The 21,744-nt window shown below is 37.1% G+C and overlaps 2 protein-coding genes across 5 annotated transcripts; both read left to right on the top strand.

Moving 5' to 3' along the window:
• Positions 1 to 508: 508 nt before the first annotated feature.
• Positions 509 to 5,176, top strand: LOC145785446 (zinc finger SWIM domain-containing protein 3-like). Of its 3 annotated transcripts, none has more exons than XR_014291173.1 (5): positions 509 to 1,872; positions 2,139 to 2,309; positions 2,464 to 2,616; positions 2,775 to 3,425; positions 3,886 to 5,176. XR_014291173.1 is itself a non-coding variant. In XM_082597102.1 (4 exons), the coding sequence occupies exons 1-4, from the start codon at positions 573 to 575 to the stop codon at positions 3,149 to 3,151; spliced, it is 2,001 nt and encodes a 666-aa protein (XP_082453228.1). In that variant the 5' UTR covers positions 509 to 572; the 3' UTR covers positions 3,152 to 5,176. The 3 variants fall into 3 exon arrangements, 1 of the variants encoding a protein (XP_082453228.1); XR_014291172.1 differs by having other exon boundaries at positions 2,775 to 4,828; positions 4,954 to 5,176; XM_082597102.1 differs by having other exon boundaries at positions 2,775 to 5,176.
• Positions 5,177 to 12,719: 7,543 nt separating this feature from the next.
• Positions 12,720 to 21,436, top strand: LOC145785848 (12S rRNA N(4)-cytidine methyltransferase METTL15-like). 2 transcript variants are annotated; one of them, XM_082597556.1, is made up of 6 exons: positions 12,720 to 13,095; positions 13,435 to 13,623; positions 17,662 to 17,732; positions 18,430 to 18,586; positions 18,969 to 19,042; positions 19,899 to 21,436. In XM_082597556.1, the coding sequence occupies exons 1-6, from the start codon at positions 12,767 to 12,769 to the stop codon at positions 20,060 to 20,062; spliced, it is 984 nt and encodes a 327-aa protein (XP_082453682.1). In that variant the 5' UTR covers positions 12,720 to 12,766; the 3' UTR covers positions 20,063 to 21,436. The 2 variants fall into 2 exon arrangements, with proteins under 2 accessions (XP_082453682.1, XP_082453681.1); XM_082597555.1 differs by having other exon boundaries at positions 18,969 to 20,034.
• The last annotated feature ends 308 nt before the right edge of the window (positions 21,437 to 21,744 follow it).

The following is a 21,744-nucleotide window of genomic DNA, read 5'->3' as shown; positions in this document are numbered from 1 at the left end:
CTACTTTCCCAAACTCATGCTCCAAAGATTTTTGTTGCAACATAAGGCGCTATGGGGATTGTAAGATTGAAAGCGGGATCAAGGAATTCAATCAAAGGTCTTCAATATCTTGAAACAATTCTACTTTGAGTGGATAGAAATAGAAAACATTGCTAAATTTGAAATCTACGTAAAAGTTTACTCCTAATGGATCCTTTTAACGGACCCTAAGCATTGCAATGTGGCATCTTTTAGAGAATGGGGTGAGAGTGGTATACAACCGCTCAGTTGGAACATTGATTATATGATGTAAATATTACCAAAGGCCTAAACATCCTTCCTCTGGCCAATAATTAAAATAACATAGAATAGAAAACAAATTTCACTAAAAGTTGATGTTTTTGCTTTTAAATCTGATGGAGTGCCTAATAGGCCTAATTGTTTTGCGCTATTTTAGTCTGGCCCAGGATTGTCAAGATTCTTGCTTTGTAGGGTATACTAATCCTCAGTTTATTTTCATTTTAGGTGCTGCAGTAGATGTGTTTGCAGATGATGACAAACAATTGCAGGCGATATACTTTCAAACGAAAGACATGCGGGAAACCTTTGCGGCATATCCCGAAATGCTGCTGATTGATGCAACCTACAAACTTAATGACTTGAGAATGCCATTATATGTGATGCTGAATGTTGATGGCTTAGGTCAGAGTGAAATTGTGTGTCTGTGGCTTGTAGCCACTGAAGACAAACTGACCATCAGCAAGCTGTTAACTCAGTTTAAACTCCACAATCCAGCTTGGGATAAAGTGGAGGTTGTAATGGCTGACAAAGACATGGCAGAGCGGGATGCCATGATGAAAATGCTGCCTACTGCAGAAATTTTAATTTGCTATTTTCATACCCTTCGCACTTTTCGTAGAGAAGTTTCCATGGAAAAATTAGGCATTTCTTCAGCCCAAAGGCAGGTATCACTGGAAATTTTAGGAAAACTGGCAAATGCCAAAAATGAGTCAGCTTATAATTTACTGTATAACCAATTCGTTGACACAGTCCCAATTGCTGTCACAACATATTATAACGATAACTGGCATGCTATTCGACATCAATGGGTGGATGGACTGAGCAACTTGAAAGCTAATTTTTTGAACAGAACTAATAATCGACTGGAATCCATCAATGGAAAGTTGAAAAGTGTCATAACAAGATACTCAGGAATGACCATGTTTTTTAAAGATCTGATGGCATGTATCCAATCTCTTTCCACCGAACGTGACCACAAAGCGTCAAATGCTTTCCTTAAGGTTCCAATTGATGCGATTTCAAGTGTGGCGGAGAGACAATACCAACAGCTACTGACACCATTTGCATATATTCATGTGCAACAACAATTCAAGTTAGCGGAAAAGGTTGTCATGTCAGAGATTTTGAATGATTCTGCCATAGTAAAATCTCGTGTCCATGGGGAATTGGCAGTCACAACAACAGCATGTCCTTGTGGATTCACATCATCAATGCTGCTACCTTGTAGGCATGTCTTGGCAGTTAGAAGGCAGCTCCATATGTCAGAGTACAATCCCAATCTTTGTTCAGAACGGTGGACAATGCAATATTTTCTTAAATCCCATCGCCTGACAAGAAACTCACTGGACAACGGTCCTGCATCCACATTACCAGCTGTTGAGATTCTTAACAAGCCTCAAAGAAGATGTGTTTTATCAGAACAGCAAAAGTATCGCCGTGTTCAAGATATTTCCCAGAAGATTGCGTTAATGATATCTGAACAAGGAATGGATGAATTCCAATACAACCTGGATAATTTACGACAAATTGCAGAGTTCTTGCAGGAAGGAAAGAAATTCCAAGTTGTGAACTTTTTGGGTCAAACTCAGAAAGGTAGGCCTATATGCTAGCACTATTTACTAAATCAGAAAAACTAGCCTACTTTTTCAAATATCTGAAGAGATATGGGTTAGTTACTGCAACTTGCGTCGTGATTTTGCAGTCAATTTTTTTTTGAGCAATGATTTTTATGGCGTTGAGCTATCCAATATGTGGGCTAATATGTACTGCATGCGCAGTTGCGCACTAATTTACGATTATACAAGGTTGCAGATGCTCAGTAATTCTGCTTTTGTGAACAACTGCATGATCCTTTTCAGGCACTGATACTGGAAGTGCTGCTGCAACATCTTCCAGCAATGATCCTGGAATTGTATTTCCTACGGTCTCAAACAGTACTTTACAGCACACACCCGGTGACGTCTTGTCGACCGTTGATACCAGTGCGATTATGATGCAGACACCGTCCAGTTCTATTCAGTCTTTTACAAGTATGTGCTGTTTCTGAAACATTCATTTCTGATTAGTTGTTTTTTCTTGCATTGCATAATGCATTATGTTTATTAATTTTTTAATAAAAACGTTGAAATAGTGATGTTTTCTACGTTGTAGCCTATATTCGATTCTCGTTGTGTTTATTAACAGATGATGCAGGATCAATTAAATTTCCACCGAAGATGATGAAACGTGGCAGGCCAAAAGGAGCTGGATTGACAGTCATTGGGTTACCACGCAAGAGACAAAAAAAGAGCGGACCAATTTCATTCAGACTGAAGTCGTCTTTTCAGAAAGAAGCAGGTTTGTTGCATTTATGTTTGTGTGACTTCATTTTTGTTATAGCCTACGTTAGTTTAAAAAACTACACTTTGACTTCTGTGGGTCTGCCTAGCCGATAGGCTACGTCAAAGCGTACGTAGGCTACATCAAACAAAGTCACCCATGGTCATATTTTTCAGCAATACTCAGTTGGTTTGTCGATTCTGAGGTAGTAGAAGAGGTCTTGCGTCCATTCAGCGATCGACTGATCGAAGAAAATGAAATTGAAACGTTGCCCGAAAGAATTCCAATGAAGTGTTTAGATGAAAACATTGCCATTGCTTCTGTGCGAAGACATTTTTCTTTTGACGGTTGGACGTTGATGGAGAACCTACTGACCACTTTGCGAAATAAAGGCCGCTGGTTGTGCATCTCCTGTTATTTAGATCTTGATGCAGGCGACAGCATCATGTGCGACTCGTGTCTGGATTGGCACCATCTGAGATGTCTTGGTAGAACAATGCCGCCAAAAACGAAGTCTTGGTTCTGCAGGAAATGCAACCTTATGGAGAAGTGACATTGAATGTTCAGGTGATACTGCAATCTCGCTTTGTCAATTAAACCAAGGTTATGTAAACCGTGAACTACGAAAAGACTTATTGGCCTTGACGCGTTATGCTTGAAACTTGTAACATTTGATAAAAATCGTTTCTTCAATGGTCCTCACATAAAACGCTAACGATGTGTTCTTGAATGACTAATGAGTCCAATCCTGGCATTAAAAGTTCTGATGCATTTAGGACATTTAACATTCTTTGGGAGAGTTGGCTGAAAGTCATGGACTAGTACAGGTTTGTAATGTAGTTGCTGCAATATACTACGGTCCAACAAGACCTTCAACAGTTCATCAATATTCAACTATTTTACTGTTTCCAACTTAACACAATTAGTATACGTATGTTGAACTCTTTCATAGCAAATGGTGGTACAGAACTTGAAAATAGCAAGTAAAAGGTAGCTCGAAGCTGCAGTTTTTTTTTTGACTGACTCATCAGGAGCTGTCATCAGAATAAAACAAACCTAAATGTGGTGAAGTACTTATAGTAGAAGGAAAGAAGAAAAACTGGAGCTTCAAACTATCAGCTACCTTATACTCGCTAAATCCAGATTTGTTGCATGTGTGTAGTATTTACATTTCTTCACTGTAATCTTAGGCTATGGCATAAATGCTTTGATTTCTTATGGCAAAAAATGGGTGATGAAGATCCATAAGTTTATAACAGTAAAAAATCAATTGTTTATTGTTGAAAGTGGTTGGCTTCAGTTGAAGATGCCATGAGATCCATTGAAGAGTACGAAGCAAAAGCAGGAACGAAGCTTGTTGTTGTTCAGAAACGAGCATACGGTGCCATGTTAATGTTGATTTTTAACATCCTGTCATTGTAATTCACTAGTGTACTAAGTGTTGATATTCATACTACAATAATAAGCCTTTTCTTTGTTGACAAAGATTCTGAAAAGGTTTCTGCAAAGCACAGTGTTTTCACCAAAGTGGAGGTTAGGCATCATAAAAGAGGAAACGGTTTACTAACTGCAAAAAATGCTATAAACATATGTAAATGTGTTCTGTTTCATCAACTTTGCATCTCGTTTCTTAAAGACACTCAGTTTTCAGGTGTAAAAGCTTTGTTGATTCAGAGTAGCCTAGCCTACTTCACTGACCTCTTTTGTATTTTTTCCATCTAGTGTGCCAAATCCATACGCCTATGTGGTGTTATTGATTGGACCAAGTGACATGTCCAGCGGTAACCAAAGGCAGGGTTTGGGTCACAACCAATCTTTTTGAGACAATTTATTTTTTACCATATTCACGTAGTAGGCTTGGTGGTTTTCAATGTTACGTACAGTACCGTATATTATTTCTGTAGGCTACTATCATAAGATGAAAATTTAGTTGATTGTAACTCATCTTAGATGAAGATAATACGATTGTTGCATCGTTGCGGCCAAGGCATTTGCCTCTTGGATGCAACTTACAAGACGTCCAAGTATTCCCTTCCTCTATTTTTTCTTTGCGTCAGAACGAATGTTGGTTACCAGGTTGTTGCTACGTTTATTATCCAAAATGAACAAGCTTCGGACATAGCAGAAGCACTTTCTGTTGTAAAAGGGTGGTCAGAAAACTGGAACCCTTCGTTTTTCATGACCGATAAATGTGAGGCGGAAATCAAGGCCATCGAAAGCGTTTTTTCAAGTTAGTGAATTGCATTAACATTTTCGTTGCTTGTGTGCTGTCTCCATTGCTCATGCATTTGTGTCGTCACTGTTAAGTTGCTACTGTACTTTACCACTCAGTGCCCACGACTTCTTGTTCCGCAGATTGCTACGTGTTACTCTGTGCCTTTCATCGCGAACAAGCCTGGGAAAGGTGGATGAGGAAAAGTGACAATGGCGTTCGCGATGATAAAGCAATTGTGCTGACATACTGGACGCAATGAGGAAAGCAACTACATAGAACAGACTTGTTTGCAATCAAACCAGGCGACAATGAGCGAATGGCAAACGCGATACCCCCCTATTCAGGGATAATATGCGTGTCTGTGACCGCAGGGGACCTGGAGCCGAGTTGTTTTGCACGTTGATAGCACCATGCAGTTGCAAGCACAGTAATAGGCTACTGAGCTCACATTTTGAACAATTCTGTGATCTTCACACCAAGGCTTTTTTTCAGTTGCTAACACGGCCACAAATCGCAGCGCATATGCGTGCTTAGTGTTAAGTAACAGCCTAGTGGAAAGTGTTGTGGATTGAATTTGCTAGTTCAAATAAGTATATTAATTCCGGTACCCAAAGCCTCAAATGAATTCACGAATATCGCAATTGTTAACAATGGCATATAAATTAGGATGTTAGTGCACACAAAGTAGGGAAAGTATTGCTTGAAGAGTTGATTCCTGGGACAAAAATTGAACACTGTAGGCTATGTCGAGCAGAAACTGGTTTAGTGTTTTAAGGTGGTCAAAAATGTAAGCATGCGTCTATTTGCATCCAACAAATAACGAAACTCTAAACTTCTCAGTTTGGTCGGGAAACAAAAAGGGTTGCGAGGACAAATGGCAGGTCTCATCTAGGCAAGGAGAGGAGGGACACATGGGTGATGATCTGGCCTAACAGTTACTGTGCTGTGCTCAAAATATGTACAGTTTTTGTTTAACATGTGCGGTATTCACTTTTTGTAAATAGCCTAGCTTTTCGGAAATGCAACGAGTCATCTGGCGCTATTTGCTTGTGTTTGAAGCCCGGTTGCTCGCTTTGTGAAAAAGCTATCAACCTCAACTTTTGCTTGTCAATAGACAGAGATATGTTGTTTAGATTAGCGTTTATTAAATGCTGTTATCTTTAAAAATATTTGTGGGATAAATGGTTAAAGTCGGTCAAGTTCAACTCTTTACCTAAGAAATATTTTTAACTTTTAGAGTCTGGCTGACCTTAATTTGGATAGATGATAGCTTGTGCTTTCCAGCAATGGTTCAATTGTTAAATTCGAAGCAGAAACAAGCAACTTACAACTAATTTAATAAAGACATATAATGATCGCAGACCGGGGAGACTTGTATACTTGCTTCGATTCGGAAATGCAACGAGTCATCGGGCGCTATTTGCTTGTGTTTGAAGCCCGGTTGCTCGCTTTGTGAAAAAGCTATCAACCTCAACTTTTGCTTGTCAATAGACAGAGATATGTTCTTTAGATTAGCGTTTATTAAATGCTGGTATCTTTACAAGTATTTTTGGGATAAATGGTTAAAGTCGGTCAAGTTCAACTCTTTACCTAAGAAATATTTTTAACTTTTAGAGTCTGGCTGACCTTCATTTGGATAAACGATAGCTTGCGCTTTCCAGCAATGGTTTAATTGTAAAAATCGAAGCAGAAACGACAAAGATATATTATTGATTAAATGCTGGTATCTTTAGAAGTATTCTTCGGATAAATAGTTAAACTTGGTCAAGTTTAACTCTTTTCTAAGGAGATATGTGGTGTTTTTCGGGCCTGTGTTACATAGCTATTAGGTAAAAGCGGACACTTGCATGCTTTTTTTTGTCATGGTTGACTATTTTCACCCCACTTTTCCACCATTTTATGGTGGATTCCTCCTGTGTGACGTCATCGCCTTTTTAACCAGGGTGGCGACTTGTATACCAGTTCCAGATCACGCATGAGCGCATATTGATGTCAAACGTAATGCTTGAGTGGTGCTTGTAAGAATAGCCTCTGAGGCTATTTTTACAATATGTTGTAAGAATAGCCACAGCCTTGATTGTTACCATCTTGGAATTAAACGCTTTATCTTCTCTTTAGTCAAAAATAGAATTGTTAAAATGACCAAGGGGTCACTGGTCAATTATAGAAGAAGTAGTTAATTATCTATTAAAAGCAAACAAAAGTCGCGGTCAAGTGCTAGATTATTACAGAGGAGCAATGTCTTCCACATGCTTAGTTGGAAGCAAACTTTATTCTCCAGCAACATTGATTCGAGTTTTTCAATATTTTACTTGATCCAGAGCAGCATATGAGCTATTTTGAAAGGATTATCAACTTCCCAGACTAAAAACTCTTACTAGAATTGCATCAAAAGTTAATAACATATGCAAGGTTTTAACTTCTTAAAAACTATTTTAGATACATTGCAGAGTCGCCAGAAACAAGCAGTTCTTTTAAGGCAGTGGCTATTTGACCGGCGCTGGTCTTTGAATCTGAAACACTATTTGACCGGTCATGACGTCACTATACAGGCACCTTTTTCTTTTTCTCTTTCAAAGCAAAAGACGAGAAGCGCGTATATAAGTTCTAAATTGGACAATTTTATTCAAGTGCGATACTTCGCCGGCTCAATATTCATAATGATGAATGTATTTTATATTATACTGACTGTACAAGATTTTATTCTGACAATGCTTGTACTTATCACTGACAAACTGTGACTTTTAGGAATTTCTCTTCTTGTTTATGGAGAGAAACCATATAAAGCAAGTGATTCCAAACTTCAACAGATGCTCAGAGATACTACAGAAATGAAGCAGTTGTAGTTACATGTGCATTTAAAAACGTATAAATAGAATTGGAGCAAAACTTGTGTAGACATGTAGGCGTCCGCACTGTGGTGTCAGATGATTAAGATGCTGCCTCACTATGGCACCGGGAAATTTTGATGCTATATTGAATAAAGTGTATGCTATTGGATGCTTGGTGGTTATTTATAAGTATTACTATGGCGGTTGTACATAATAATAACACTTGTGTCTGAAACTATTGTCATGGATTTTCTGTTTTCAAGCTTGTATTTGAATAGTCTCTCATGGAATGTCCTTCATCTATAAGGCTAACCTAACAGCTAACCTATCAACCAGAAATATCAAAAAAACTATGACTATTAATTTAGAAGTAATCACATTCAAACTGCATGTTAATGGTGTAGGCATTAATAAAATATATAGAATAATAGACACAATCAATTGTATGCTTGTTAAACGCATAAACCAGTTTATTGCATAAGATTCCTGAATATCAATCTGCTGGCAGATTTTTTTTAGATAGTTGCATCTTGCATGTATCGGTTACATGCATAAAAAAAGAAGTTCATTACCGTACTGGTATGCAATTGTCTGGTTTCCTCTGTACTGCACTATTGCAAGCACCAAGTAAACAAATGTTATGCAAAATGTATATATTACTTTAATCAGGTGCTGCCACAATGATGCGGCACCTCTATTGCCTGACACTACAGTGTGGGTGCATATGTGGCATTCCGTCTGTCTACATGTCTATTGTCTATGCTTCAATGTTGTGGAGCCTAAATAATATTATTATGAGATATAATATTAATAGTCTGGTCAAGAATACGGTACGGGTGTCACAAAGCATTGAAGGTTTGTCATAGAGCTATGTCATTTTGTTAATGTTATAAATTTATAGTTACCTCAACTCAGAAACTTATTGGACAAGATTCCAACTAGTGTGATTCATTATTGGTTCAGTAAGATGCAAAACGTTTTTTGTATGTGTATGAGCGTGCGTGCACACATTGTCATAACCTTAAAAATATACATTCCTATAAATAACTGTACAATTCAAAGACAATATTTTAACATTTTATATTACGGTATTTGAATTCTTGACATGCAATTACTCTTAATACATGTTATGCTGAAGATCACCTTCATAAAAGTGTTGATTCTAAAAGTCAGATGTAGGCATGCAATTTGATGATACATGTGCAGTTGTGCGCAAACTTCATAAACATACATCGAAATTTTGCTCTGCAAATATTGCATGATAAGAGCTAGAACCTAGTGCAGCAGCTGCAAATATGCAGTGTACAGTATGTATTATATATTGTATAATGTATAACCTTTCTATTGTGGTTTGATAATGTGAAACTGAATCTAAAAAAATTGTTTTTCCTTACTAAGGTATTCAAAGTTTGTAAATTTAAGTGACTACATTTTTAATTATCTTAATATTGTTGTACTTTCTGTACATTCAAATATATAAATACCAATGCTATTATCAATAATCTGCCAAGTTTATTTGTATAATCAATAAGCATTTAATTTCTATTTGCTTGTTAAAACTAAAATGTTTTGTTAGTTTAAGGTTGGTCATTTTTGTAGTGTGCAATTGTGCGTATTATTATGTTACATCATTTGTCATTGTGCCCTTCTATCTTTACATGGCTGTGTAAATAGAATGTAGGAAAAGCATTGCATTTGCTACCAAATTGTTTCTTATAATTGATAAATAATAGTGAGTCTGCTTGTGTGGGCAGTAGTGCTATTATGAATTATTTTATGGATTAAAAATATGAAGTTAATCAGTTAATCATGAGTTTCATTTATTAGTTTCTGCAGAAACAAGCCGACAAGCTTATATTCTTACTTAAGGTGACTGTAACGTATGTAGACTTTTGGCCTGTTTATATAAATTGTATGATTGGGAAAATGCAGTATTGTACCGTATACTATATATCATAGCTTAAACATCAATGTTCTGTTTTACTTTGAAGAAGATCATCAAAATGTAAGATTCGGAATTTGATGTTAAGCTGAGGTTGTAAATAACCACAGGAGAATTCTCAAGAAGTTTCAATTTTTGTGATTTAATTGACTATCTGTCTAATTTGATGTGCTTTGTCTTACAGCGAACCCACTTGTTGCACATCATTACTTACTGTTGAACAATTAAAAATATAAATACTGCAGCTAAATGCGTGTCATGAACACAGTGTAAAGGTATGTGATCAAGTTGCTATATGGATCAATAAAGCAGACTGATTTTGTAATAAGAACTGAAAGTAAAGAAAATTAGAATCAACTAAGCAAAATTAATACTCAGATTGCTTAAAAGTTCCTAGATGCATTGGAAGTTGAGAGCATTTGAACAGAATGGCCCATTTTGAAGGATCCGATTTGGAGATGCTGATTCGGAGACAACCGATTTCTTGAAAATGCAGCGACAACTTTTTTTTAGAGAATTTGTAGGGATCATTTAGGTGGGCGTTTTTTTTTAAACTTACCTTTCCATACCCGTGCAAATGAAAAGATTATTGTCATGGTGAGGTAGATGTAAATTAGCTGGTATCTTGCAGGTATATAGTGATATCTAGCAACGATTATTTTATGATATATAGATCATGTAACGACAAAACATTGGTTTACTCTAAGCAGCCACTAGATTTTAAACTAGTTGATTATCATCATCAAATGCTCTTTCGCAACTATTTTTTTCCTGCTGAGACTTTGGTTGAGACTTTATTTGATTAACCTCTATTGTTAATCATGAAATGCCATTTGACAACTGTTTTTTTCACTGAGACTTTAGTTGATTAATCACTACTTTAAACAGGATTGGGAAAAACCCGGATTTTTTTAAAAAAGCCCAACCCGCATGTTTTTTTTAAAAAAACCCGGGTTTTTTGGGGTTTTATTTGAAAAAGATGCAATAAAGGTAGATTCATGCTTATTTCACCTCAAATACTACTTTTTACGAATGAAGTGCCTCTCACTCACAGTACATGCTGGCATAACTCAATAAAATAATGCACTAGGGCTGTTTAACTATGAGGCGTTCTTGCATAAATGAGTTTTAGTGTGGTACAAAGTGGCAGTACTTGATTTTGTGTACAGAAATATCCACTGTATTTTCAATTTATCTTTGGAAATTTACTTCACAATCACATCCTTAAGTCCTAATTTGAAGTTTGTTTTAAGTACCTTGTAGTACTTTGGTTCATTTTTTCAATTTTCTGATAAAAATTGGACAAATATGATGCTCTGGGTTTTTTATGGGTTTTTTAAAAAAAAACATCCCGGTTTTTTTGGGTTGGGTAAAATACCGACAACCCTGACTTTAAACTAATCCATTTGAATAAACAGATGGTGCTATGGGATTTTCTAAATTTTGTCATGGTTGTTACAAATGTTACCTCATGAGTTATGAAACGGATATAGAAGCTATCAGTGATAAAACTAGTCAAAGAAAATACAAGTATTAAGTTGTGCGTTACATAGGCCAACAAAAATTTTTGGCACTTATTTAGAATATTTCATGTCACCTGATTCTGAAAATGCACTTAGTGTTTCGAATTGGCACTAGCTTTAGAGATATTCCTTAAATGTAATTTGAAATCAACATCCGAAAGCTTTCCATTAGTTTAATAACCAGGGGCGCCAGAAGCGGAGAAGCGAATGCCTCTCTGCCCTCAATTTTTCTGTGGATGGGGGGTAGGAGAGCAATGGTGCCCTTTTAAGGTCACGTAAGCTACTGCACATTTTGCAATAACAGTATATATAACAATTTCTGCTATTCGCTTATAGCCTTTACAATTATTATCGTTTATTTTTGCCTCAACATAATATTCACAACACAAAATTCTGTATCACAGTAGGTTACATCATTATAACATAGCATGATGCCCTTCTGTGCCATTGTTCTTTGTATACTGGACACTGGTATCATTACTCGATAATGAGCTGATAGATGAGCATTATCGCTACATGTTATCTTAAAACTTAAAAAAAAAATGGGCCTTTTAGTAACAAAAGTGCCCTTTTTTTATAATCCTGCCCCCCCCCCAGTCAAAAATCGTTTCGGCGCACCTGCTAATAACTCATTTCCAGCTCTATGTATAATTGTAATGTCATAATTGCATTTGTCTGATTCAATTGGTTAATACAGTAGAAAGTTCAAAACACCAGCAATGTGTAAAGTGAAGTGTATATAAGGAATGAAAGTTCTTAGAAAAAGTGGTTAAGAATCAGCACATTTCCTGTAGAAATAGCTTAAATATAGTAGGCTATTATGCTTTTGGCATGTATGACACAGAACACTGTTGTAACAATCCAAATGCTATATATTTTGTTACCTTTGTGATAAGTATATGACAAAGCAGAAACGCTTCAGTGTGTGTGATTTCTCTAAAAGAGTTTCCCGAAATAATTTTGACATGAAGCTGGGGGATCAAAATAACTCATGGATGCCTCATAATGTAGCCTATGTAAATGTTGCACCTAAACTCTTACCTGGGCGTTTGTTCATATAGCTTTGTTTTGGTTGTATTTGTCTAAAACCTCAAACTAAATAATTTATGTATTCAGTGCGTATTATATTGTGTGTAGCTATTGTTTGGCTGGTCTGACATGGTTGAAGTAAACGGTAATTGGAAAAAAATCCATACACTACAAAATATATTCATACAAAAAATATCTTTCAAATTCTGTAGACCAGCTATCAGGATGGATATTTTTCAAAAGAGCCCAGACAGTAAAATCCTTCATTTTTACATTGATTCTACATCTGCAGATGTTTAATCAATGTTCAAATGACGAATTTTACTGTCTGGGAGAAGATATTTTCCAGTCGGGATATTTTTACCTACATTTGAAATCAACAAGCATATAAACAGGTTTTTAATGTTCTTCCTGTTGCATGCTCATTGCTCACATTTACCTCATGTCACATTACATGTTGAGTGTTACCGTACTTTTACTGATACTGAAATATGTACCATAGGCTACTGAATTTTATTCTATTTTCAATGAGGTAAGTAACAAATTTGTTGCTTTTTAATAGATCTGTTGGATGCTGAGAATAATAAAAAAACAATAAAAATCTGGCAAGTTTTAAACAAAAAATGTTATGTATGTCAAATCACTATATAAGCTTATGAACCCTGCTATTTTATACAAAGTGAAATTTTTTGATTCGCACACATGCAATTACACAAGCTTAGAAAACGGAAATGTCCAACCGAACAACAAGCGCACATCGCTTCATACTCCAGTCATGTTGGAAGAAGCAGTGGAGTGTTTGTACACAAAACCACAAAGTGTCATTTTGGACATGACTTTCGGTGCTGGTGGTCATTCTAAAGAGTTTCTTTCAAGATACACAGATTGTCATGTGTTGGCTGCAGATAGAGATGAAAAAGCATTTAAAATAGCAGAGGCTCTCTCCAAAACATGCAGGTAAGACGTGATCTTACTCCGGTTGTTTCTCCATTGAGATTTTACATTTAACAAGTTAAATTGCATTTGTATAGTAGGTACTCTAGCTATGAATTTTTTTCCAAAAAAAAAAATGATTGTAACTGCCGGCTGTAAAAGTTTTAAATGAAGATTTATCTTTTGTTTTCAAACAGTGTTTTCACAGCAACAAACACTAGTAATTTTATGTTTAGTGATCTATGAGTGGAAGAATATGTTTGTCTTGCATTTCAGCTACCAATTTTGTTGAGGGTAAATTATTCTAACTTTATAATAAAATTAGCCTTTGATACAAAACTAACAATTGAATATTTTGAATAGACGTGTTACTCCAATTTTGGGAAAGTTTTCAGAACTGGATACGTTATTAGATAAACTCGGCTATGTCGATGGAAGTCTTGATGGAGTACTTATTGATGCAGGATGTTCATCCATGCAATTTGATGAGGAGGATAGAGGGTTTTCATTAGCTAGAGATGGTCCTCTCGACATGAGAATGGATGGAAATAGGTCAGCTTTGCTTCATTATGTTTTTCATCCACAAGGAATGACTTGATATCAACTGTACCGGTAGTTTGTACTTCAGGAATGATTTATAAATGTGTACATATGTTCAACCTTAATCTTGCAGAGAATCCTTTATGCAGTTTGTAGACTCGCAGGGGCAGGGCCGTTGAGAACATAACTTGGGCCCGCTACCAATGAGATCATAGTTTCCCAATTCAAAACTCACCATATCTAAAGAATACGCGTTGATTTTTTCAAACACCCTGGCCTCTTCAGTAGGGTGGAGTGAAAAATTTTTTTTCTTTCAAATCAAAAAGTTTAGTTTACCAAAATTCGGAGTTGACCCCAAAAACACCTTCAAACACAATTTTGGGTCGGTGCCCCCCAGGGGGTGCAGGCACACCCCCCCTAAAGTTCGAAAAACCCCAATTTTATAAAAAAAAAAATAATATCTCATTAACCACAGACGATAGAAAGTCGGTTGATGGCTCAAAATCATCAGAAGGTGCAAGTTCATATTACCTTTAAGAAAAGTATTTTTACTAAAAGCACTACAAAGTGGTCATTTTTGCAATAATGTAATTTTAGTCGTCAATTTATGTCAAATTTGGTCGACTTTTGTATATTCAGTTGATATTTCATGCTTAGTACGGTGTAAATGCGTACAGTGGCGCTTGGCTACAAAACCGCATTGTTAATGACTCCCTTAGTCCTAATCTGTTATGATTAGGCACGGATGTAGCTTCAATAATTGTAAGTTTATTTCAATCTATGTTCACTTGTTCAGATTAATTACATGCTCGAGGTTCTTCAGCTTTGTCAATATTGCCAACCAAATCTACCACACAAAACCGATCATCTCTAAAAGAAGTAGCAATAACTTGTGAAAGATTTGGAATTTCGAATAGAGCAGGTGCTGCTGTTGCTACTGCCACTCTCAAAGCATTTGGTATAGTAACTGACATTGATAAATCACAAGTTATTGACCAAAGTAAAGTAAGGAGAGAACGACAAAAGTACAAAGAAATTCAGAAGGAAAAAGAATTGCAGTTCGATATTGTCGATGGACTTTATGTTGATGGGCGAAAGGATGCCACCATTACCAGTGTGAAACAAGGGAGCAACTATCATCGAACCAGAATCATTGAAGAGCACTAGATGTAGTTGTCGGTGAACCCTTTGAATTTTACATCACTCATATCACACCAAAAAATGGAACTGGTCAACAAATTGCTCAAGCTGTGTATGGTGCAATTGAAGGCACAGCAATGGAAAGCAAGCTAAACATCATTGGGACAGACGGAACAGCAACTATGACAGGGAAAAAATCTGGTTTCATTACTTCCCTTGAAAAAAGCTTGGGCGTCCATTGCAATGGGTGGTGTGCTTGCTGCATCTCAATGAGCTCCCTCTAAGGCATATATTTCAAGAATTAGGTGGTTCAACAAGTGGTCCAGAATCGTTTTCTGGAACAATTGGCAAGCAATTAAATGGAAAAGTGTCAGCTTGGGCTGTGGCGAATTTTCTGCCTATCTTAAATGACGAATTTCCTATTCTTCCTGATGAAGTAATTGAAAGTCTCAGCAGTGCTCAGTATTATGCTATGCAAATGTGTCAAGCTGTTATTACAGGCGTTGTTACACAGGATTTGAAATACCTTGAAGTTGGTGGATAATGCCATTCCCGTTGGTTGATCTCAGGATGTCGAATCCTACGTTATTACGTTTCAAAGAAGAGGCCTTCAAAGAATTTGCGCACTTTGACTGAATACCTTGTTCGAGTCTATTTTCCCTGTTGGTTCCGCATCAAATATCATCATAGAATTACAGACGGGTCCAAAATTTTTTTCTTTATGCTAAATGCCATTTCTCATTTTCCAAATGTACTGGTAAACAACGTTGGACTTAAAGTTTTGCAAAACAATGCTTTTTTTGCCCACCATGAAAACATAATTTTGGCAATGCTGGGAGATGATGACTGAAGCGTTCGTATCACTGCAATAAACAAAATTCTTCAAAGCAGAAGTCAAAGCATCCATCAAGAAAGTGTTTCTGCTAAGATACGAATGTTCATTCTTCCGAAGTTAGATGCGGGAGCCAAAGCCTATTACGATATGTCAAGTTTGGACCTTTCCGATTTTCACGAGCCGCCTGCAGTCAGGAACATGACGAATGAAGCTGTGCAACAAATTATCACAGATAAACTTGAGCTAAACCATCCCTGCCATAACCAGGCAGTGGAAAGGCATGTGCACTTGGTAACTGAAGCTGCTGCAAGCGTTGAAGGTTTTCACAGACGAGATGGCATGATCAGACAAAAAATTAAGTCTCGTATGCTAATGCCGTGCTTCAATACCAAAAATCAATTTAATGCCTGATGAAAAATTTGCTGAAATTTGATTTATGATAAATTTGAACTTGGTCGTATAACTTACACGTAATTGAACATTTTTACATCAGCTCACTGTAGTTAAGTGCATTTCTTACAGCAGTTTTCTTTGCTAAGAAAATTGTAAAGTAAGTACTTGCCCAAAGTAGATTAAAGTACAAGTTTGCCCAACGTATTTTTTTATGCTTTAGAAAAATTTTGCCCATACTTTTACTTCAACACACGAATTTTTTAAGTAATATGCCAAAATTTCACACAAATCTATCTTCACATTTTTCAAATCAAGGAAAAAATTGCTCAAATAATTTCTCAACTTTGCACCTTAGAGCGAACACTGCATTACAGTTACCATTTTATGATATTCATATTGTTAAATGACAATGAATCTGCTTGATTTTTCACTTCTATGACACATACTAAGCACAAAGATTAACTTAGTTTACAAAATCGACCAAATTTGACATAAAGTTACGACTAAAATTACATTATTGCAAAAATGACCACTTTGTAGTGCTTTTAGTAAAAACACTTCTCTTACAAGTAATATGAACTTGTACCTTCTGATGATTTTGAGCCATCAACCGACTTTCTATCGTCTGTGGTTAATGAGATATTAATTTTTTTTATAAAATTGGGGTTTTTCGAACTTTAGGGGGGGTGTGCCTGCACCCCCTGGGGGGCACCGACCCAAAATTGTGTTTGAAGGTGTTTTTGGGGTCAACTCCGAATTTTGGTAAACTAGACTTTTTGATTTGAAAGAAAAAAAATTTTTCACTCCACCCTACTCTTCAGATCTCTAGTCTAGATCATGCCAGGCCCGGCTTCAAAAGTACCCTTTGAACTACGCTGTCACAAATAAACTGCTTCTATGCTGGATTAGTGTTGAAAAATAACTGAGATTCGGAATGTTTACAACAAGCTAAAACAATCTCGTACCATTAAACAATTTTACAACACGTAAAATGTAGGTTGACTTCCCCAACATAGTAACTCAGCTGCATCATTTTGTATGAAAACTGCTACATCTACTTTTTCGTTCTAAACTGACGAAGGCCTTTGTACTTATAGTCAGACCTTGCTACTGAACATCAGCACAATGTGTACAGTAAGCTGCTATTGTTCTACGAAGCGAACAAAAATGTTTGAGCTAAATTTTATCCCCACAACAGCTTTACATTAAATTGTTTTTGTAAGTGAAGATGTCAGTGTCACCACATGTGTATTGTAAAAATTATAGTAGACTTGGAAAGATTTCAAAACTATAATTTTTGTTATGAATTTACAAGTCACCTAACCCCGAAACTGAAATTTTCATGAAATTGGCGTTCATAGAAATTTTTGTGTATGCAAGATATTTTTTATTAAATTGATCAGAAGGGCATAACGACTCCTTAACATCGAACAAAATAAATCACAATATCTATACTAAAATGTAAAGGTGTTTAAACAGCACCGAAAAATTTGTTCCCTTGGAAAAAGGTTAATAAAAGTGGTAAAAGCTAACTGAAAAGGCGATCTGGTGCTAAGACATTTCCTCAAATGGGCGATCTACCTTATAACCAGAAGTAATCACTAAGAAAAAAAACAAGTTTTTTTGGTTTATGAAAACAAACCAATTTGTTTTTTATGTTTAACAAATTCATTATTGTGCAGAAATAGCAGACAGGTCACAGCTGCCGATGTAGTAAACCATTTGAGTGCTGAAGACCTCACTCATATTATTAGTGAGTAAAATTTTTTACAATTAGTAAAATGTCGTTGTTGCTTGTTGGAAATGTGTGAATTACCTTTTCTAATTAGGTTTTACGCAATTTTGCTTTATGCTAATTTAATCAATTTGTAGGTTGTGCTAATTTGTTTTTGTTGCTAAAGCACAGCAATAAGAGTTTCAACAACCCAAGCAGTGTTTTATATCAAAAGAGTTCTTCCGTTTTCAGTTAACTCTGGAAATTAATTTGGTCCTTTTAATGTACGCAATAGATTGAGTTTTGCTTTTTACAGTATGTATTCTCATGCATGTATGTATGCGTTGTATTCTCATGTATTGTTTTAGCGTATTCTCGTGCAATTGAATGGCGATATTCTCTCGCGTGGGCTAATACAGTGTCCAGAAAAGTTTCATCAGTGATCAAGACTGTCAGACAGTCATGTAAAGCTTCTGACCAAACAAACCGGCTGTTAACAAATAAAATCGAAGCCACTTAGGTCGTAGCTAACACAGCCAAGGGAAATGCCCACCTTGAAACAGCTTGGCCTTTTTCTATAGTTTTATCAAAAATATGGCACCCAGCAGCTGCTAGCGCGTCATTCCTTGAGAAGCTTGCTCAAACGTGTATTATGGAAGTGTACATAACAACTACGTAAATCAGTCTAAACGTAGCTGCAATTCTTCGCCAATTCATATAGCTGCACCTTGTTCAGTGAAATATGGAGAAGAAAAAAAGGCTGAAATAATTGCTCAGTGTATTGTGGATAATCGACCTTATAGTCGCACAAGAGAATTGGCTCAAGTTATCGACCACGCCGTCTCGGATTACTCCGTTAGAAGCCACTCCAAAACAGACAGCCTCGGACGCAGGTGATTATATGTCATACTTATTTCTATCTAAACACGTTATTGAACATAAAACATAGACTTGTAACGTGTAACCCTGTTGTGGTAGCAAGTTATGACACTTCACCTTTTCAACTTCAAGTACAATTGTTCTTAACTGTAGATTAATTTTACTGTATTTCGCAGTACTTTTCCAAGAACTATTCACTATTAGACCACTACACGTAACGTACCGAACAATGTAGGCTACCGTAGTGAAAGTTGGGCATATGGAAAAGATGTTGCTGCAGTTGTAAATTTTGTAATGGGAGTTTTTTTTATTTTAGAATTTGTAGCCTAGTGTTTGGATGTTACATTTTTTTCTATTGGTGACCATTCACAATACGGTACTTTCGGTTTTATACAGACGGCACGCAGCTACCAAGACGTTCATGGCACTTCGTATTTTCGTCAATGATGAAATGAATGAACTCCACGCAGGTATCACATGCGCTGAGAAATACCTCCGCCATGGAGGCCGTTTGGTCTGTATTTCATTTCACTCGCTCGAAGACAAAGTGATTAAAAGGTGCATGCGAAGATCGGTACATATCGACGAAGCCGGAAACAGTTTGGATGGAAGAAAATCTAAAGGACATAGAATAATAAAGCCTTGGACGATGGAAAAGGATTTATTTTGTTGTCCATCGGAAGAGGAAGTTATGATGAACCCCAGGGCCCGTTCAGCATTTCTGAGAACAGCAACACGAAATAGAGCCACCTGATTTCTAGGTGTGCTTGTCGTATGAGGTCAAAAACCAACTTGACATGTGGAAGCAGCACGAGAGTGGGGGAAAGGTGTGCCATGAAATCGTGTGAACACTACTGTCTGTAGTGATAGGCAGCCACCAGTGGCAATTTTTCAAGTTGGTAGCCTGCCAACAACATAGCCTACTGCATAGGCGTCGGTTTTTTCTTAGAAGAGAGGAATTCTGGGTGGGCGAGAGTTTTCAAACAGATTTCATTGAATGTGTATGTTCGCAAATTCGCAATGGTTAGTCTTTCTCACGAAAACTGCGTTTAGCGTCGCTGCAGCAATTAAGCTTTAATAGGTTTGATGTTTGCTTTCTTGCGATCTTATGAGTGCTGCTAAACTAAACAAACTTCTTTTATGTTTTCCCTTGCGACCTAAAAAGCGCATGACTCGTGACCTGTTTAAAGTGGCACCTTCGGATTTGCCGCAAAATGTTCGGACTGCTGACGGAACTTTCCCGAGCCGGAAGCTGATCCGGCAGCATGCTAACGTCAAATGGAGCAGGTGGATTTTCATAGCTCATGCTGTTTTCTACAACTACAGGTGCATTGCCTGAGACATTGACTTCACCACTGTCCATCCTTGAAGCACTGCTTTCTTCATCAATGTCATCTCTACGTACATTCGTGCTGGACGTGGCTTCTTCAGCGTTATCATCTCGACGCCTTTTGGAAGCTGGTTTTAAGAATGTGCGAATAGATGTTTGACTTTGCTTCATGTTTAATTTTTCAATAATGAAATGGCAACATCGCGCGGTGCCCCAATTTATGGTAGCCACTTTAACAAGTCGAAATTCTGCCACTGAAATTGACTACAATGCAACCGCCAACCAATCAGAACGTGTTATAAGAGGCTACCGTCCAATTGTGACCCTTCCAGCACTCATCCAGAGAGTTACTGCTTGTTTTGAACTTTATTTGGTAATTACAGAAGAAAAAGAGCTATAGCAGTGGTGAGAATCGAACACGCGTCAATGAAATGACTACTTTCTAGCCCGAACCCTAACACCTAAGCCAACCAGCTGACAAAAAATCCATCACTTAATTTGCTTTCTATGGTCTTCTTTTCGCCATTTTTACGTCACTTAAACCGTAGCTTATGATTGGTTGGCGGTTTCATTCTAGTCAATTTCAGTGGCAGAATTTCGACTTGTTAAAGTGGCTACCCCAATTTATACCCAGCAACAAGTTTGTGAGAAAAGATTTGTAAAAAGCGATTGTTTCAGTACGTCTTTAGTTTGTATCGGTTATTTTATTGTCACGTTCATTATGATGTCATATCCATATTCCGTTACGCTGATCCGGAACTGAAGTTTGATTGTGACGTAATCAAAGTGAGACCATTCGGAGAAAAGATCAAACGTGGCTTTCTCTCACCAGGAATTGCCAGCGTGTGGCAGTTGCCGTAGCAACAACAATGCAGCGAGTACGGCCTTTTTTTCAACGCAGCGTTGTTGCGGAATTGCTTTGTTCTGTCGGATACCTAGCGAGAGACAAAACGTAAAACAAGAAGTTGCGCTGCAGTTGGTTGGATAATTCAACGTTTAACAAAAACGGAAATAATTGTAACGAACACTTCATAAGTGTCATGAAAACAGGGTGGGCAAAGCATATTTTTCCCACCCTCGTTTCACGGCAGGGTGGGCGCTGCCCACCCTATTTCGACGCCTATGGCCTACTGTATATATCTGACTTTATCTGTACAGTAAAATGCTTAAAATTTCCTCTGTTGAAAAACGACAAGATGTAGAATAGCAAAATGGCGTCATCTACAGTTTCTACACAGAATGTAAACTCTTATGCATGCTGCATTTCCTTAGTAGTAGTTCTAATGAAAAGCGCACTAAATAATTAATTATTAGCTGCTCACTGCTGAAGTCAATCGTGAACAACGTTTGATGAAGAATTTGTTCGGATGTTATACTGTAGCTTCATATGGTAGAATGCAACTGTGTCTTTGGTTACGTCTTGCGTTATAGTGAGTAGTTGAAATGAGTGCAGTGGAGCCGCTCTATATAAGCTTATAATATATTGTGGGGTCGGGCGGGTATTTTTAGATTTAATAATAATAATAATCGTGTTTTTTATTTGTGCCCATTGCGATAACATACAGTACACTGCGATACAACAGACGACAGGAAGTAGCAAAGGGACATATAGTCTTCGAGTCAGCTGTTCCCCTATATTGGCTTGCCATTAAGTGTCTTTGCCGAGACACAGCCGCGTGCTCTGGAGCGGTGTCGAACCCACGTCCTTTCAAACGTCGCGCAGACGTTCTCACCACTCGGCTACGCAGCCGACTTAACCATGACCTGAACAAATAGCGAAGTTTGACCGCGCAGCTTTATCAATGAAATTGATGCTAATCAACTATCTTCATTCCTTGTGTA

This window comes from Aplidium turbinatum, chromosome 16 (assembly GCF_918807975.1).
Source record: "Aplidium turbinatum chromosome 16, kaAplTurb1.1, whole genome shotgun sequence".
Taxonomy (NCBI): Eukaryota; Metazoa; Chordata; class Ascidiacea; order Aplousobranchia; family Polyclinidae; genus Aplidium; species Aplidium turbinatum.
This window is presented reverse-complemented; position numbering and strand designations above follow the sequence as displayed.

Excerpts from the sequence above, each read along its gene's own strand:
- LOC145785848 (XM_082597555.1), top strand. The coding sequence starts at position 12,767 with ATGTATGTCAAATCACTATATAAGCTTATGAACCCTGCTATTTTATAC. Across the intron at positions 13,096-13,434 it reads GCTCTCTCCAAAACATGCAG|ACGTGTTACTCCAATTTTGG; the intron begins GTAAGACGTGAT and ends TATTTTGAATAG. Across the intron at positions 18,587-18,968 it reads ACAGACAGCCTCGGACGCAG|ACGGCACGCAGCTACCAAGA; the intron begins GTGATTATATGT and ends GGTTTTATACAG.
- LOC145785446 (XM_082597102.1), top strand. The coding sequence starts at position 573 with ATGCGGGAAACCTTTGCGGCATATCCCGAAATGCTGCTGATTGATGCA. Across the intron at positions 1,873-2,138 it reads TTTGGGTCAAACTCAGAAAG|GCACTGATACTGGAAGTGCT; the intron begins GTAGGCCTATAT and ends GATCCTTTTCAG. Across the intron at positions 2,617-2,774 it reads GTCTTTTCAGAAAGAAGCAG|CAATACTCAGTTGGTTTGTC; the intron begins GTTTGTTGCATT and ends CATATTTTTCAG.